This window comes from Bufo bufo, chromosome 4 (genome assembly GCF_905171765.1).
Source record: "Bufo bufo chromosome 4, aBufBuf1.1, whole genome shotgun sequence".
In the NCBI taxonomy this organism is placed as follows: domain Eukaryota; kingdom Metazoa; phylum Chordata; class Amphibia; order Anura; family Bufonidae; genus Bufo; species Bufo bufo.
The window spans coordinates 14,303,261-14,322,662 of NC_053392.1; the positions used below are offsets into that span (position 1 = coordinate 14,303,261).

The 19,402-nt window shown below is 44.8% G+C and overlaps 1 protein-coding gene across 2 annotated transcripts in view; it reads left to right on the top strand.

Annotated features, from left to right (window-relative positions):
- Positions 1 to 3,444: 3,444 nt before the first annotated feature.
- Positions 3,445 to 19,402, top strand: part of EMILIN1 (elastin microfibril interfacer 1) — a 32,778-nt gene continuing 16,820 nt past the window's right edge. Inside the window, exons 1-3 of one of the 2 annotated variants that reach the window (XM_040426847.1) lie at positions 3,445 to 4,438; positions 15,340 to 15,465; positions 18,254 to 18,468. In XM_040426847.1, coding sequence (XP_040282781.1) covers positions 4,221 to 4,438; positions 15,340 to 15,465; positions 18,254 to 18,468 — 559 coding nt within the window. In that variant the 5' untranslated portion in view covers positions 3,445 to 4,220. The remainder of the gene's footprint in view (positions 4,439 to 15,339; positions 15,466 to 18,253; positions 18,469 to 19,402) is intronic. The other variant, XM_040426848.1, reaches the window with a different exon arrangement.

Consider the following 19,402-nt stretch of genomic DNA (forward strand, 5'->3'; position numbering starts at 1 on the left):
GAAACCGATATCTTTTCCGACCGACCCCCCCCCCCCCCCCCCATACACATACAGGCTTGGCTCAAAAAGTCAGGAATTTTTTGGCTGAACCTACAAGTGTTTGGTATTTTCCACGTTGCACAATCCCACTCTCTTGTTGTTTGTTTGTTTTTAATGTCTCCCTGATCTGACAGTTTAGTCTGACATTATGGTGGTCAGATTGTTTGTACAAATGAGTCGATGGACAATTGCCACATTACTTTTGATCCAGGATTTGTATACCTTTGGCCTAGTGCATTAATATCAGATTGGTCAGGGTCTGACTCCCAGAAACACCCTCAATCAGCGGCACCAGACCTACACAGTTTCATCCACTACATAGTGTAGCACTGCTCCCACTGAATTATATTGATGGTCTAAGGATAGGCTATCCTGGATAACTCCTCTAAGTATGAGGATCCAACACTAATTTCAAACTTTCCTTTCCCGGTACCTTTTGTTCCTGGTGGTGTTAAGGCAGGGGTGGGGGTATTAATCATAGTGAGTGATGTGTTGGTCATCTTTTTTCTTTTTCTCCTTTGATCCTTAGCTTCTGGTCAGTGATGTGACAAGCTTTCTGCTTTCTTCCCAGAACTCTATTGTTCTTCCTTAGTTAGATCTTTCAGAACTCTATTGCTCTTCTTTAGTTAGACCTTTCAGCTTCTCTTGCAGCTTTAATTCCTATTAATCATTGTACGTGCAATGAAGCCGGGGGTCTGTAAGAAAGTGTTCATCCAACATGCTTTCCTCTACCTGCTCCTTGCTTGGTCTTCTTTACCCTCTCCTGGTCTTCTCCTTTACCCTCTCCTGGTCTTCTCTTTTACTTTCTTCCAGTCTCCTCCTTTAACCTGTCCCGGTCATCTACCTTACCTTCTCCTGTTCTCCTACTTTACCCTCTCCTGTTCTTCAAATTTACCCTTTCCCGGCCTCTTACCAAATCAGGGTCTCCCTTTTCTTGGCCCTTACCTGTCCCAAGTCTCTCCTGTTCTCCTCTTTTACCCTTTCCTGGTCTCCTCCTTCCTCTCTTCAGGTCTGCAATTTTACCCTCTCCTATTTTCCGCCTTTGCTCTCTCCCAGTGTCCTTCTTTACCCTCTTCCAGTCTCCTTCATTATTCTCTCTTGGTCTGCTACCTCTCACAGTTTCATTCACAACATCTCCTCTTCTCCTCCCTTACCCTCTTCTGGTCTCCTCCCTTACCTTCTCTCTGTGTCATTGTTTATTTTCTCACAGTCTATTGGCCATGGATAGAATCAGAAGGCATCATGGATGATAGACGTTGTACTCCACCACCATATGAGGAGCACCACAACTACAAGCACTAAAGTTTGTACTGTAGGCCATTGAGTATTTGTCTCATGGTAGCGGCTTACTATGCAGACGCTGTATGGTGCTATTATTTTTAACTATAACCCTAACTCTTAATAACTTGAAGGGGCTATCCAAGTTATAACAAAACTCCCCCAGTGTTCTTAAATATAATAAAAGACAAAAACAACATACTTTGCACTCAATCCACTGCCATCATGGCAGCTATAGTCTTCACCTAAGGTTTCTGTTCCGAGCAGTGTATGGCACGTCACTGCTGCAGTCAATCACTGGCCTCAGTGGTATACGGCAGGAGACTTGCTGGAGTTCTGCTTTCTATTGATCTCCGTCTTTACATTTCCCACCACGTGATGCTTTAGTGTAATAGCAGCTTCTCCTCTTTCATCTCTATGATGTCATAATGCTCACATTGTTCCATCCATATGGCAAACTCTCATAAGCCTTCCACTCTACGATCAAAGCTCTTATCAGTCACTTCTGGCCTCCATCAATGCCCTTCATGTGAGAAGTAGACGCCTTGCACCCACAGATGGGGCTTATCTTATCAGAGCCCTCAGCCCATTGTTTGATTTTCTCCAGAATTTTGGGCTTGGTGATATTTGCAGTTGTATTCAGTGAGGTGCTCCTCAGGAACATCACAAGGTATAAGGAGATCATGCCTTACCTGCTGCACAGCTTCACTTCTTCTGTATGATCTGGACAATCCTTCCTTCTCCATCACCGGGACTTGGTGGATTCATTCCATCATCTCTTTCTCTGTGTCAAAGAACGAAAACTCTTCATTTATCTTCTGAGTATTGTGCGCTACAAGGGTTCACATACAGCAGAGTAACCCATCAATCCATCAATCACAATTGTCAAGTCAATTGTTGATGGCGTCTATGTAGATCATGAGTCAAGCTCAGCTTTCAACTTGCATGTCCTAAAAATGCAGATGAAGTTGAAAACTGCGCCAGAGCTCAGGAGCCATTGGCTCTGTGCCCATGCCATTCTCCATTGTAGACAACAGACCACTTTGGGCCAAGAGGGAAGTTCTCTAGAAAAGCTACTATTGGGGTCATGCATCTAGGCACCATGGGGGCACTCTGGTACGATTATTATGTGGGCACTATTAATGATTGAGATCAATATCTACTGAACACAATTTTTTGGGTTTCCACTAATACTGTCAAAGGCCCTATCTGCTTGGCATCATTATTGTTGGGTCACTGGGTGTAGAATAATTACTGTTGGAGCCACTCTATGTGTGTCACTATTATTTTCGGAGCATGTATATACCTATCTACTGATCGGCCTGGACCCTGGTGGCCACCGAACAGATTTCTGGATCCACACTCTACATAAAGTCCAATATGTGCCTCCGACCCTTACTCCTATACCTCCATACTTTCAGCCATTACTACATCTTGTGGGCACAGGTTCCATAACTCTAGGGTTTGGACAGTGATGTGTGCCTTTCGAATTTTGCACTTCCTTTGCATTTCCCTTACCCGTAAGCAGTGACCCCCATGTTCTCTGCTGGGTCCGCAATACAAATAACTGATCCAGCCCTTTCTACAGGGGTAAAATAATAATTTCTTCTCTAAAAGCCATGGCTTTCCTATTACAAGACAATATCTTACTGTCTTTTGATGCAGAAGACTGGCATTGAGTGCTGTAATTCACTCAATGCCACACCCTGTACCATGTCTACAATACTACAGAGCTCAGTGTCTCACGTGAATACAGAGAAGGTACTATGATGCTTAGTCACAGGCATACATAGGCAGCTCAGGGTATATATACAGTATATATAAAGAAAGGAGGGAGGATACAGATGTATGCCAGTACTCCTGTGTATATATACGGGGGCAGCCATGGATCTCAGCATCTACGCAGAACCAGAGACATTTCTGGAAACATCTGTAACGCAGAATTTGCAATCATTAGTTGTCCTTCACAGAGCACTATCCTGAACCCCCAGAGCTTGCACTCTTTACAGTCAGGATGGAAGGTGATCTGCAGGGTTAACATCGACAGTTAGGGGAGGCAGGAAGTTTTGGGAGGGGGTTGGGAATAAAGATTTTCTTTCAGTTGTCTCTCTCCTCCCCCTCCTCAGTCACAGTCTCCTGCTCCAGGCTTTCTTCTCCCTCTCCAGGAGGATGCTGGCAGTGCTGGGCTGTCCAAGGAGGTTTAAGGAGGCTCCTGAGAGTGCGGGGGCAGCAAGCAAAAGGACTGTCCCAAAGGAGGCACCGAACACATGAGACCAGTCTGGTTCCAGTAGACCAAGTGTCATCTGGACACAGGAGATCAAGTGTGACCTGGACTCAGGAAACCAAGCATAATCTGGAAACAGGAGACAAAGCGTGATCTAGACCTAGGAGATAAAGTATGATCTGGATCCAGGAGATCGTGTGATCTGGGGAGGATTTTCACAGCTGAGGGAGAGCTTTGTTGGAGTATTTTTGATGGTGATGTAGTAGATCACTTGGACCATAGTCTGGGATGTACAGAAGACTTTGTGCTTCGTCTGATAAGGATACATGTTCTTGGTTATGTTGAGGAATGCCACAGCTTGCTTAACTTCTGAGGGTACTACCACTACTATCTGGATATCTCTCCAAACATCTTCCTGACACATGATTACAGCCCCCATCAGGCAGATAAACATCACTGTGGAATTTATTGCTGATTATTTCAGACACTTTAGAGCCTTCAGGGTCTTATGAAAATCTTGGCAATCAGCCCTGGACTGACGTGTTCTGGACTGGTGGTCTCTGTGTTGGAGTACACCTCATCAAGTGTGAGAAAATCGGAGACCAGTTCTAGTGTCTTCTGCTGATGAGTTCTGGTCTGGGATGTCATTGGATTCTTCCCATCTTGTCCATTGTAATTAATGTCTCTACAGTTGATCACCGTTATAACGATGATGATGAAAAGGTCTAATATGTTGTGTTTTCTAACCTACCTACTGTACATTAGTGGAGCCTACGCCACTAACTACCCTCCTCGATATAACCTGTATACAGGGGGTGCTGCCCCCCAGGGACAAGTGATGACAGCGCAGGGGATGACACAGCCCCAGAATGGACTGCGGGCTGCCAGTCGACACAGGTAGGTGCTAAAATCTGCCATAATGGGATACAGATTCCTTTTTGAATTAATGACGTCCGTGTCGTCCAGTTGGCGGCTTATTGTACTTTGGGGTAACTGATCTCCAGAGATTGGGCGGTAGGTGATGAGTGCCCATTTTGTGGACAACGAAGGGCTGCTGACATTGAGACAGTTGATCTCCACACATTGGCCAGTAGGTGATGGGCGCCTTTTTGTGGACATAGAAGAGCTGTAGTGTAAACATTGGGATAGTTGATCTTCATGTATTGGCCGATCGGTGATAAGCACCTACAGTACAGACCAAAAATTTGGACACACCTTCTCATTCAAAGAGTTTTCTTTATTTTCATGACTATGAAGGCATCAAAACTATGAATTAACACATGTGGAATTATATACATAACAAACAAGTGAAACAACTGAAAATATGTCATATTCTAGGTTCTTCAAAGTAGCCACCTTTTGCTTTGGTTACTGCTTTGCACACTCTTGGCATTCTCTTGATGAGCTTCAAGAGGTAGTCCCCTGAAATGGTCTTCCAACAGTCTTGAAGGAGTTCCCAGAGATGCTTAGCACTTGTTGGCCCTTTTGCCTTCACTCTGCGGTCCAGCTCACCCCAAACCATCTCGATTGGGTTCAGGTCCGGTGACTGTGGAGGCCAGGTCATCTGGCGCAGCATCCCATCACTCTCCTTCATGGTCAAATAGCCCTTACTTTCAAAGTTTTCCCAATTTTTCGGCTGACTGACTGACCTTCATTTCTTAAAGTAATGATGGCCACTCGTTTTTCTTTACTTAGCTGCTTTTTTCTTGCCATAATACAAATTCGAACAGTCTATTCAGTAGGACTATCAGCTGTGTATCCACCTGACTTCTCCTCAACGCAACTGATGGTCCCAACCCCATTTATAAGGCAAGAAATCCCACTTATTAAACCTGACAGGGCACACCTGTGAAGAGAAAACCATTTCAGGGGACTACCTCTTGAAGCTCATCAAGAGAATGCCAAGAGTGTGCAAAGCAGTAATCAAAGCAAAAGGCGACTACTTTGAAGAACCTAGAATATGACATATTTTCAGCTGTTTCACAATTGTTTGTTATGAATATAATTCCACATGTGTTAATTCATAGTTTTGATGCCTTCAGTGTGAATCTACAATTTTCATAGTCATGAAAATAAAGAAAAAACTTTGAATGAGAAGGTGTGTCCAAACTTTTGGTCTGTACTGTATGTTGTGGACACAGAAGGGCTGTCCACATTGGGGTAGTTGATCTCCACATATTGGTCGGTAGGTGATGACCGTCCATACTCTGGACACAAAAGGGCTGCACACATTGGGTAGTTGATCTTCACATGTTGTCCAGTAGGTGATGAGAGGCCATTTTATGGACACAGAAGGGCTGTACACATTGGGGAAGTTGATATAATTAAATATTGGCCAATAGGTGATGAGAGGCCAAGGTATGGACACAGAAGGGCTGCACATATTTGGGTAGTTGATCTCCATATATTGGCCGATAGGTAATAAGCACCCATGTTGTGGACACAGAAGGGCTGCACACATTGTGGTAAGTGATCTCCACATATTGATGTGCGCCCACGTTTAAGTACAGGTCACTGATGAATCTTCATCATAGATTCCCTTAGATACGTTAGGCCTGGTTGGACTGATGTTCACACCTCTGCGCCATCCTTACAATTTGCCTGACTTCCGTACAGGTCATACTTAAGGCACACCTACCCCAGTATCCTGTAGTAGGGCTCCACCCCCCCCCCCCCCTCCCATCTGCCGAGGCTTACATCATCAATAATTCTATACAGCTGTTCACTCTCGGCAGTGTATTACATTGACATTGTCTTAGACTGCGCTTCTCAGTACTGTGAAGAACTGTCTCCAGATGTTCAGCTGTCAGACATGTGACAACCAGACACTCTAATGGCAGATGATTCTGTGGGGATGTCACAGGATCCGTTTCCCTGTGACGTGGCCCAGAAACTTGAGAACAGAACCTCCCATTAGTATAAAGATCATCACATCATCAAGGCATCAGTCCATGATTTCATGAGAATAAAGCTCTTGAGGGTCATTTCTGTACATTTACGCCTGGTCTTACACAGATTCTTACGCTGGTCTTTGTTTCTCCTTTTGCACTGGATTTGCTGGTGGAAGAGGCTCCTAATTTATGATGAGGCATGCTCCTCGTCATATATAAGGTGCACCTTCAGTAGTCTGTGCGCCTGGTGGAAACAGTAGACTAAACCCTGGCTAGAGTAGATTTTGGCCAACATTTACTGTTTCCAGGCTAAATGTTGGTAAATTTGTTGGGGCCCGAACCCCAGAATGCACTCCCTGCCCCCCAGACACTCGTATGTGTAAAACGAGGCGCAAAAATACCCGTTAGAAAAAAGTCAAACAGGTTCAAAAAGTTGTGCAACATTTTTACACCAGAAACTGTTGTCAAAATATGTCCGCAAATAGGGTCAGGGTCTTCATTGCCATATTGTCTCACAAAACCTATTTGTGAACTCCCCGGGGTCCACAGTCAAACAAAACACAAGAACGTTTTGCGGTCCATTTTTCACTGAGGTTCACTGTTCCGTATCTGAGGTTTTTTTTTCTCTGATTTAAGTCCTCTTCCGTTTCGTTATTGCACAAAACATATCCGTATGGTTTCCGTATTTGATCAGTTTTTTGCGGATCGTATACAGAAAAAAAACTTATTAATCACCAAACACATGAGCAATATGGGCTGGGCATAGCATTTCTACAGTATGGATCCGCAAAATACGGATGAAATATGGATGACATATATCTGATCTGCTGATATCACCTCTCATACACCTGATATAATCTCTGGATATCACCTTAGTGGGTATATAAGGTGTGTGATAGGCTGGCTGCACACATATCCCTCAGTGGGTATATAAGGTGTGATAGTCTGTCTGCACACATATCCCTCGGTGGGTATATAAGGTGTGATAGTCTGTCTGCACACATATCCCTCGGTGGGTATATAAGGTGTGTGATAGGCTGTCTGCACACATATCCCTTGGTGGGTATATAAGGTGTGTGATAGGCTGTCTGCACACATATCCTTCAGTGGGTATATAAGGTGTGTGATAGGCTGTCTGCACACATATTCCTTGGTGGGTATATAAGACGTGTGATAGGCTGTCTGCACACATATTCCTCGGTGGATATATAAGTTGTGCTATTCGTCGTCTGCACACATATCCCTCGTGGGTATATAAGGAGTGTGATAGGCTGTCTGCACACATATCCCTTGGTGGGTATATAAGACGTGTGATAGGCTGTCTGCACACATATTCCTCGGTGGGCATATAAGTTGTGCTATTCGTCTTCTGCACACATATCCCTCGTGGGTATATAAGTTGTGTGATGGGCGGTCTGCACACATATCCCTTGGTGGGTATATAAGACGTGTCATATGCTGTTTGCACACATATCCCTCGGTGGGCATATAAGGTGTGATAGGCTGCATTCTGCTGTGATGAAAGTTTATCATGAGTGGACAAATGGCGCTATAAATAAGCGACGTAGAAGCTGTGTAGCACCACGTGCCATTGATGTGAGAGGGGAACGTTGGCTACGAGGTGTGGATCCACTCCCATCCCGTCTACCTGCTGTCCGTGCAGCACATGGCGATGACTCTGGATTTTATCTGGTGCTCAGAGTAATGGGACTACACTGTGTAAACTTGGCAGAATTCCTGGTCGTCCCAGTTTCGTCTACAATGATTTGTTCTCTCCGGGACTTTCCTTATTGGTGTCAGTGGAAGGTGACTGGAAACATCTGTAATACACATGATTGCTCCATCCAACTCACATTGTAGCCAGGGGTGGCTGTGGTTACATCAAATAGGACTGTCTACATGGCTACATTGTAACAAAGTCTCAGCTGTGAGCAGTAAAGGTTTCCAACTGAATGTAAAAAAAAGGTTTCCATTCACTGATAACAAGCAGAGATTATTATCATAGCGAGGGACTGGAACACAAAGTCTAATAGAAAGTTTCACTGTACGATTATAACTGTTTTGCCTGAGTCCAGCTCTGGCAGTGGGAAAAGTAGCTAAGCTGGGGGGCAGCTGGTTTAGATGCTGCTATCTCCTGAATGGTAGCAGCTAGAAACATATCTTGTATGAAAGCTAACGTTCCAGGCTTTCATACAAGACCAAAATGACAGCATTAGCCCAAGCAACAGAGGAGATATCGCTGTTAGAAATCGTGTCGGGAAAAATCCTGGGTAAAACCTGCTTTTACTTTCAGCTGCATTCACTGCATCCCGATTTCTAACAGTGATATCTTCCCCCTATACTGAACAGATTGCTGTCATTCTGGTATTGTCTGAAAGCCTGGAATGTCAGCTTTCAAATATCTCTAGCTGGTACCAAACCAGAGATATGAGCAGCTAAAGCATCCACCCCCCTCCCTGTCAGTGTGGAGGAGAATAAAGAAGCAGCTGACAGGCTACAGGACGAGAGAAAGATAGTAAAAATATATAGAAATGTGGTATTATCATCAATGTACTGACCCACATAATAAAATTATGTTATTTTTACTACACAGTGAACGATGTAAAGAAATTCCACATAATAATGTAAAAATTGCAGTTTTTTTATCTTTCCCCCTAAAAACAAAATAATAAAAGTTATTTAATACACTATATATACCCGAAAATGGTTCCTAAAAAACCTGCAACTAATCCTGCAAAATAAAAATATAAAATTTAGAATAAAAAAAAAAAAATGATGACTGCTAGAACACAAAGGGGGAAAATATTATTGGTTTTTAAGGCTAAAATTAATGATGTCACTAAGTGGTTAAAAATGCAATAGCGTCCGCTGAGTTGTGCCACAACTAGATTTACTGCAGATACACATTAAAAATCTACAATAAAAAAATTACTGTTAGTAGTTAAAGGGGTTGTCCGGATGATGAAAATGATTGCCTGTCAGCCTGCAGGAAATGACCGCTCAGCCGAGCACCGCTGAGGTAGGTCAGCGCCGTGAGGCACCAAGAAGTAGATATCTGTGAAAGGCCACGAAGTGTCAGAACGGGAACAGCGGGGGTGATGGGGGTGATTTTATTTTTTTGCAGAACTTTTTCTAATGAATGTCATCTCTATACTGGTCTCTTCTATACTCCACCAGGACATGTTATCTCTATACTGGTCTCTTCTATACTCCACCAGGACATGTTATCTCTATACTGGTTTCTTCTATACTCCACCAGGACATGTCATTTTTATACTGGTCTCTTCTATACTCCACCAGGACATGTCATCTCTATACTGGTCTCTTCTATACTCCACCAGGACATGTCATTTTTATACTAGTCTCTTCGATACTCCACCAGGACATGTCATCCCTATACTGGTCTCTTCTATACTCCACCAGGACATATTATCTCTAAACTGGTCTCTTCTATACTCCACCAGGACATGTCATTTTTATACTAGTCTCTTCGATACTCCACCAGGACATGTCATCTCTATACTGGTCTCTTCTATACTCCACCAGGACATGTCATCTCTATACTGGTCCCTTATATACTCCACCAGGACATGTTATCTCTATACTGGTATCTTTTATACTTCTCCAGGGCATGTTATCTCTATACTGGTCTCTTCTATACTTCACCAGGACATGTCATCTCTATACTGGTCCCTTCTATTCTCCACCAGGACATGACATCTCTATACTGGTCTCTTCTATACTCCACCAGAACATGTCATCTCTATACTGGTCTCTTCTACACTCCACCAGGACATGTTATCTCTATATTGGTCTCTTCTATTCTCCACCAGGACATGTTATCTCTATACTGGTCTCTTCTACACTCCACCAAGACCTATTATCTCTATATTGGTCTCTTCTATACTCCACCAGGTCATATTATCTCTATATTGGTCCCTTCTATTTTCCATCCGGACATGTTATCTCTATACTGGTCCCTTCTATTCTCCACCAGGTCATGTTATCTTTATACTGGTCCCTTCTATACTCCACCAGGACCTATTATCTCTATACTGATCTCTTCTATTCTCCACCAGGACATGTCATCTCTATACTAGTCTCTTCTACACACCAACAGGACCTATTATCTCTATACTGGTCTCTTCTATTCTCCACCAGGTCATGTTATCTTTATACTGGTCCCTTCTATTCTCCACCAGGACATGTTATCTCTATACTGGTCTCTTCTATTCTCCACCAGGACATGTCATCTCTATACTGGTCTCTTCTACACTCCACCAGGACCTATTATCTCTATATTGGTCCCTTCCATTCTCCTTCAGGACATGTTATCTCTATATTGGTCTCTTCTATACTCCACCAGGACATGTCATCTCTATATTGGTCTCTTCTATACTCCACCAGGACCTATTATCTCTATACTGGTCTCTTCTATACTCCACCAGGACATGTTATCTTTATACTGGTCCCTTCTATACTCCACCAGGACATGTTATCTCTATATTGGTCTCTTCTATACTCCACCAGGACCTATTATCTCTATACTGGTCTCTTCTACACTCCACCAGGACATGTTATCTCTATACTGGTCCCTTCTATTCTCCCCCAGGTCATGTTATCTTTATACTGGTCCCTTCTATTCTCCACCAGGACACGTTATCTCTATAGTGGTCTCTTCTATACTCCACCAGGACATGTCATCTCTGTAATGGTCCCTTCTATACTCCACCAGGACATGTTATCTCTATACTGGTCTCTTCTATACTCCACCAGGACATGTCATCTCTATACTGGTCTCTTCTATACTTCACCAGGTCATGTCATCTCTATAATGGTCCCTTCTATACTCCACCAGGACACGTTATCTCTATAGTGGTCTCTTCTATACTCCACCAGGACATGTCATCTCTATAATGGTCTCTTCTATACTCCACCAGGACATGTTATCTCTATACTAGTCTCTTCTACACTCCACCAGGACATGTCATCTCTATACTGGTCTCTTCTATACTTCACCAGGACATGTCATCTCTATAATGGTCCCTTCTATACTCCACCAGGACATGTTATCTCTATACTGGTCTCTTCTACACTCCACCAGGACATGTTATCTCTATACTGGTCTCTTCTATACTCCACCAGGGCATGTTATCTCTATGCTGGTCTCTTCTATACTCCACCAGGACATGTCATCTCTATACTGGTCCCTTCTATTCTCCACCAGGACATGTTATCTCTATACTGGTCTCTTCTACACTCCACCAGGACATGTTATCTCTATACTGGTGTCTTCTATTCTTCACCAGGTCATGTTTTCTTTATACTGGTCCCTTCTATACTCCACCAGGTCATGTTATCTCTATACTGGTCCCCTCTATACTCCACCAGGTCATGTTATCTCTATACTGGTCTCTTCTATTTTCCACCCGGACATGTTATCTCTATACTAGTCCCTTCTATTCTCCACCAGGTCATGTCATCTTTACACTGGTCCCTTCTATACTCTACCAGGTCATGTTATCTCTATAGTGGTCTCTTCTATACTCCACCAGGACATGTCATCTCTATAATGGTCCCTTCTATACTCCACCAGGACATGTTATCTCTATACTGGTCTCTTCTACACTCCACCTGGACACGTTATCTCTATACTGGTCTCTTCTATACTCCACCAGGACATGTTATCTCTATACTGGTCTCTTCTATACTCTACCAGGACATGTCATCTTTACACTGGTCCCTTCTATACTCCACCAGGACATGTTATCTCTATACTAGTCTCTTCTACACTCCACCAGGACATGTCATCTCTATACTGGTCTCTTCTACACTCCACCAGGACATGTCATCTCTATACTGGTCTCTTCTACACTCCACCAGGACATGTTATCTCTATAATGGTCTCTTCTACACTCCACCAGGACATGTCATCTCTATACTGGTCTCTTCTACACTCCACCAGGACATGTTATATCTATACTGGTCTCTTCTACACTCCACCAGGACATGTTATCTCTATACTGGTGTCTTCTATTCTTCACCAGGTCATGTTTTCTTTATACTGGTCCCTTCTATACTTCACCAGGACATGTTATCTCTATACTGGTCTCTTCTACACTCCACCAGGTCATGTTATCTCTATACTGGTCCCTTCTATACTCCACCAGGTCATGTTATCTCTATACTGGTCTCTTCTACACTCCACCTGGACACGTTATCTCTATACTGGTCTCTTCTATACTCCACCAGGACATGTTATCTCAATACTGGTCTCTTCTATACTCCACCAGGACATGTTATCTCTATACTGGTCTCTTCTATACTCTACCAGGACATGTCATCTTTACACTGGTCCCTTCTATACTCCACCAGGTCATGTTATCTCTATAGTGGTCTCTTCTATACTCCACCAGGACATGTTATCTCTATACTGGTCCCTTCTATACTCCACCAGGACATGTCATCTCTATAATGGTCCCTTCTATACTCCACCAGGACATGTCATCTCTATACTGGTCCCTTCAATACTCCACCAGGACATGTTATCTCTATACTGGTCTCTTCTACACTCCACCAGGACATGTTATCTCTATACTGGTCTCTTCTATACTCCACCAGGGCATGTTATCTCTATACTGGTCCCTTCTATACTCCACCAGGACATGTTATCTCTATATTAGTCTCTTCTACACTCCACCAGGACACGTTATCTCTATACTGGTCTCTTCTATACTCCACCAGGACATGTCATCTCTATACTGGTCTCTTCTACACTCCACCAGGACATGTTATCTCTATACTGGTTTCTTCTACACTCCACCAGGACATGTTATCTCTATACTGGTGTCTTCTATTCTTCACCAGGTCATGTTTTCTTTATACTGGTCCCTTCTATACTTCACCAGGACATGTTATCTCTATACTGGTCTCTTCTACACTCCACCAGGTTATGTTATCTCTATACTGGTCCCTTCTATACTCCACCAGGTCATGTTATCTCTATACTGGTCTCTTCTATTTTCCACCCGGACATGTCATCTCTATACTGGTCCCTTCTATTCTCCACCAGGACATGTTATCTCTATACTAGTCTCTTCTACACTCCACCAGGACACGTTATCTCTATACTGGTCTCTTCTACACTCCACCAGGAAATGCTATCTCTATACTGGTCTCTTCTATACTCCACCAGGACATGTTATCTCTATACTGGTCTCTTCTATACTCCACCAGGACATGTTATCTCTATACTGGTCTTTTCTACACTCCACCAGGTCATGTTATCTCTATACTGGTCTCTTCAATACTCCACCAGGACATGTCATCTCTATACTGGTCTCTTCTATACTCCACCAGGACATGTCATCTCTATACTGGTCCCTTCTACACTCCACCAGGACATGTCATCTCTATACTGGTCTCTTCTATACTCCACCAGGACATGTCATCTCTATACTAGTCTCTCCTACACTCCACCAGGACATGTCATCTCTATACTGGTCTCTTCTATACTCCACCAGGACATGTTATCTCTATACTGGTCTCTTCTACACTCCAGCAGGACATGTCATCTCTATACTGGTCTCTTCTACACTCCACCAGGACATGTTATCTCTATAATGGTCTCTTCTACACTCCACCAGGACATGTCATCTATATACTGGTCTCTTCTACACTCCACCAGGACATGTTATCTCTATAATGGTCTCTTCTACACTCCACCAGGATATGTTATCTCTGTACTGGTCCCTTCTACACTCCACCAGGACATGTTATCTCTATACTGGTCTCTTCTATACTCCACCAGGACATGTCATCTCTATACTGGTCTCTTCAATACTCCACCAGGACATGTCATCTCTATACTGGTCTCTTCTATACTCCACCAGGACATGTCATCTCTATACTGGTCTCTTCTATACTCCACCAGGACATGCTATCTCTATACTGGTCTCTTCTACACTCCACCAGGACATGCTATCTCTATACTGGTCTCTTCTACACTCCACCAGGAAATGCTATCTCTATACTGGTCACTTCTATTGTCCCCAGGACATATCATCTCTATACTGGTCCCTTCTTTTTTCCCCTAGGTCATGTCATCTCTATACTGGTCTCTTCTATACTCCACCAGGACAGGTAACCTATATTCCGCAGTCCTGGGTAATGCATTGAGTTTCACTCAGTGCTTTCCTGGGGCTGCAGCGGTCATTATATTATTGTCTGTATAGTCTCAGCCGTCCTCCTGTCCACGTAGCTTGTGAGTTCAGGGGCCCGGACGTGTCTGCTGTGTGGTCAGCCTGTTTCGCCATCTGCTGGCCTGATAACATACTGCAGGCTCGTCTGATGGAACCTGATGACAGGGAACACATTATCACCCAGCACTGACAGGGTTATAGGTGTGGTAATCAATGAGGGTAATTTACAAAGTCCAGATTTTTATGCTGGTCTTTGTTTCCCTTCCGCTTGGTGGAGGAGACGCCTAATTTATGATGAAGTGTGCGCCTCCTTATAAATTGGACGCGTCCTCCTGCTGTGTGCTGAGGGTGGTTTTTCAGCCGCAGGTGATAAAAAGGGAGTTTGCAACTTTTTTTTTACACCTAAAACTGTGTGTGACAGTCATTAGTTTCCCATCTCACCGTGTGTCACAGTCATTAGTGTCCCCTCTCCTCCCCATGTGTCAGACTCATTAATGCACCCTCTGATCCCTGTGTATCAGTTATTAGTGTCCCCACTTCTCCCCCTGTGTCCTATTTATTACTGTCACCCCAGCTTTATGTGTGTGACATTTATTAGTGTCCCCTCATCTACCTGTGTGTAGTGTTCAGTATCAGGACAGGCTGGTGATATTATGTGTGGTGCATGGTAGTTCATATCGTGATATGATCCTTGTAATTCTTTCAGGAACTGGTGTGCTTATGTCGTGACGCGGACGATTACCTGTATGGTGGAAGATGGAGTGGAGGCCTATGTAAAGCCTGAGTATCAACCATGTGTCTGGGGTCAGATCCAGTGCCCTCGCACCGTCCTGTGAGTACCAGGTTCTGGGCACCCGGGGGCCACTTGTGAGTTCTCTTTTTGAGGTTCCTGTTCTTTAGTCACTATTAGGGTCTCTATGAGGTTACCCCAGAATCCTAAGGTGTGCTCATCTACAACAGTAGATGAATCCCCATGGTGTGGTCCAGGTTATTGTCACATCTGAAGGAGCCACTTTTCGTTTCAGGAAAAGTTTATTATTCTCAGCTGTTCTCCTCCTCCTCCTGCTCTAGTCGCTTTTCTACCCCTACTACAGTTTCTGTTCTCCTCCACCTTTGGTTCTCCTCCTCCTCCTCCATCTGTGACTGTTCTTGTGTTCCTCCTGTTCCAGGCCCTAGTCCCTGCTCCAGTTGTTGTTCTCCTGATCCCATCGCTGTTCTCCTCCTCCTGCTCCAGTCACTATTCTCCTGCTTCAGTCGCTATTCTCCTACTCAGGTCACTATTCTCCTACTCAGATCACTATTCTCCTGCTCCAGTCACTATTCTCCTGCTCCAGTCACTATTCTCCTACTCAGGTCACTATTCTCCTACTCAGATCACTATTCTCCTGCTCCAGTCACTATTCTCCTGCTCCAGTCACTATTGTCCTGCTCAGGTCACTATTCTCCTACTCAGGTCACTATTCTCCTGCACGGGTCACTATTCTCCTGCTCAGGTCACTATTCTCCTGCTCCAGTCACTATTCTCCTGCTCCGGTCACTATTCTCCTGCTCAGGTCACTATTCTCCTGCTCCAGTCACTATTCTCCTGCTCAGGTCACTATTCTCCTGGTCAGGTCACTATTCTCCTGCTCCAGTCACTATTCTCCTGCTCAGGTCACTATTCTCCTGCTCCAGTCACTATTCTCCTGCTCAGGTCACTATTCTCCTGCTCAGGTCACTATTCTCCTGCTCAGGTCACTATTCTCCTGCTCAGGTCACTATTCTCCTGCTCAGGTCACTGTTCTCCTGCTCCAGTTGCTATTCTTCTCCTCCTGTTATAGTCCCTGTTTTCCTCCTCCTGCTCCAGTCACTATTCTCCTGCTCCAGTCACTATTCTCCTGGTCCGGTCACTATTGTCCTGCTCCAGTCACTATTCTCCTGCTCATGTCACTATTCTCCTGCTCAGGTCACTATTCTCCTGCTCCAGTCACTATTCTCCTGCTCTAGTCACTATTCTCCTGCTCTAGTCACTATTCTCCTGCTCAGGTCACTATTCTCCTGCTCAGGTCACTGTTCTCCTGCTCCAGTTGCTATTCTTCTCCTCCTGTTATAGTCCCTGTTTTCCTCCTCCTGCTCCAGTCACTATTCTCCTGCTCCAGTCACTATTCTCCTGCTCAGGTCACTATTCTCCTGCTCAGGTCACTATTCTCCTGCTCCAGTCACTATTCTCCTGCTCAGGTCACTATTCTCCTGCTCAGGTCACTGTTCTCCTGCTCCAGTTGCTATTCTTCTCCTCCTGTTATAGTCCCTGTTTTCCTCCTCCTGCTCCAGTCACTATTCTCCTGCTCCAGTCACTATTCTCCTGGTCCGGTCACTATTCTCCTGCTCCAGTCACTATTCTCCTGCTCAGGTCACTATTCTCCTGCTCCAGTCACTATTCTCCTGCTCAGGTCACTATCCTCCTGCTCCAGTCACTATTCTCCTGCTCAGGTCACTATTCTCCTGCTCAGGTCACTATTCTCCTGCTCCAGTCACTATTCTCCTGCTCCAGTCACTATTCTCCTGCTCAGGTCACTATTCTCCTGCTCTAGTCACTATTCTCCTGCTCTAGTCACTATTCTCCTGCTCCAGTCACTATTCTCCTGCTCAGGTCACTATTCTCCTGCTCAGGTCACTGTTCTCCTGCTCCAGTTGCTATTCTTCTCCTCCTGTTATAGTCCCTGTTTTCCTCCTCCTGCTCCAGTCACTGTTCTTCCTACTGCTAGAATCACCACTCTTCTGCCCCAGTTGCTGTTCTGGTTGCTATTCTCCTCCTTTGATTACTGTTTTCCTTCTGCTCTTGTTGTTTTTAGCCTTCTTCTGATTCAGTTCCTGAATTACTCTACCCCTCCGGCTCCAGTTGCTGTCCTCCTTCTGCTGCTCCAGTTGCTGATTTCTTTCTACTGCTCTGGTTCCTGTTCTAGTCCCTGGTGATCTTCCTGCTGCTCTGGTCGATGTTCTCTTTCTGCTGTTCTCCTGTTCTTTTTCTTCTGCTTAAGTACCTGCTCTCTTTCGTCGCTGTTCTCTTCCTCCTGCTCTAATTGCTGTTCTCCTTCTCCTGTTCTGGTTGCCCTTCTCCTTCTTCTAATCTGGCCCCCGTACTCTTCCTTCTGCTCTGGTTGCTGTTCTTCTTATGAGCCAGTCTTTGTACTATTTCCCCTCCAGCTCTAGGTCATGTTCTTCCTCTTGGGACCCGTGTCCTCCTTTACTTCCCAATGCTTCAGTTCTTGTTCTCCTCCTCTGCCTCATTCTACTCTATGGCAGTGAAGGAGACTAGCCAACTCTTATAGGAACTGGAGGTCCCCCTCTTTCTAGGAGTGTTCTGGACATTGTGGGTATAGTCATCTCTGAGTTGAGCACTTATAATATGTTTCTAGTAATATGCTCCTAAAGTAACTACTGTATCGCAGATATATATTAAGTTTACCTGCCCCTGCATCTCACTTGTATCTGCTCCCACTAAGGTGACGTGGTCTCAGAACAGGGTATGATAGGATCTGTACTACTCCATAGGATGTCTTGGTGCTTGTCAAAAAAGTCGGAAAAGTTGGCTTTTACATTAGAATCTTCCATTATTCATCATGTCTCCCATCCCGACTCAGGTACCGTAGCTACATGCGACCCCGATACAAAATAGCTTACAAGACCGTGTCAGACATGGAATGGAAATGTTGTCATGGATATTCAGGAGATGACTGCACAGAGGGACCAGCAAATGGAGCACAGGTCACAACCACTAGACCAAGGCCAAGACCTGTAAGACCCAACTTTTCTGGATCCAGTGGAGGAAGCCATCTAAGTGGATCTGGAGGTGAGGGTAAGTCTACTGTGCCAACCATGTATGTGGAAGTACTGCTAATAATACGTTCAACCTATTCATGATTAGTAATACAATCAGATGGTGTCCACTACTGACCAAAGAAATTCTGAAAAGATTCAACCTTTACTGCATGGTGATCATTTGGTGCAATTTCCTTACTCTTACCTCTGTTCTACCCTGACACCCCCTTCTATGTTCCTTTAACACCCACACTCCATGCCTTCTCCTTGTCTGCTCCCCGGTGCTCCTTTCACTCCCTCTTCTGTGCTCCGAGGACCCCCTCCACTGTGATCCCATGACTCCAACCAGGCTCGGACTGGCCCACAGGGGAGGCGGGGTATTCCTCGGTAGGCCCCAAGTCTCCTGCGCCCGGAGATAAGATGGAGGAGTAATTATTTCTTCTTTCTCAGGAGAGATAATTATCGTAGCCACTAGGTGGCAGTATCGCACAGCGATGCAGCCTCCTACTGGTGTACACTGTACAGGAGGCCCCGCAGTATCTTCTAAACTTCCCGGGCTGCTGGCAGTGAAGGAGGAGAGAACATGTCTTGACACCTTCCTGCCCTCCCTGCTGTCAGGACACTGGCTGCTGGATAGAAGGACTCCTCTGTGGTGCTGGGCTGATTTCTCAGGTGTGTGACAGTAGTGAGCTGTAGGAGACTGTAAGGGGGAAATAGGGGATTTGTTTATAGTAGACTCAGATCTGTGTATGTGTGCTGCTCTCTGCAGAGTTCAGAGTGGCATTGGGGGGACTCTGCCCTAGGTCCCTCCAATGCCTCTGCTTTAGGTGCACCCCCATAAGTGCCACAGCTCCAGATGCCCCCACTCTAAATGCACCCCTAATATTGCCTCTTCTCCAGTTACCCCTTCTCCATTATCCCCACTATTACCCTGCCTCAGGTGACCCTAATGCCTTATGCTCACGTTGCTC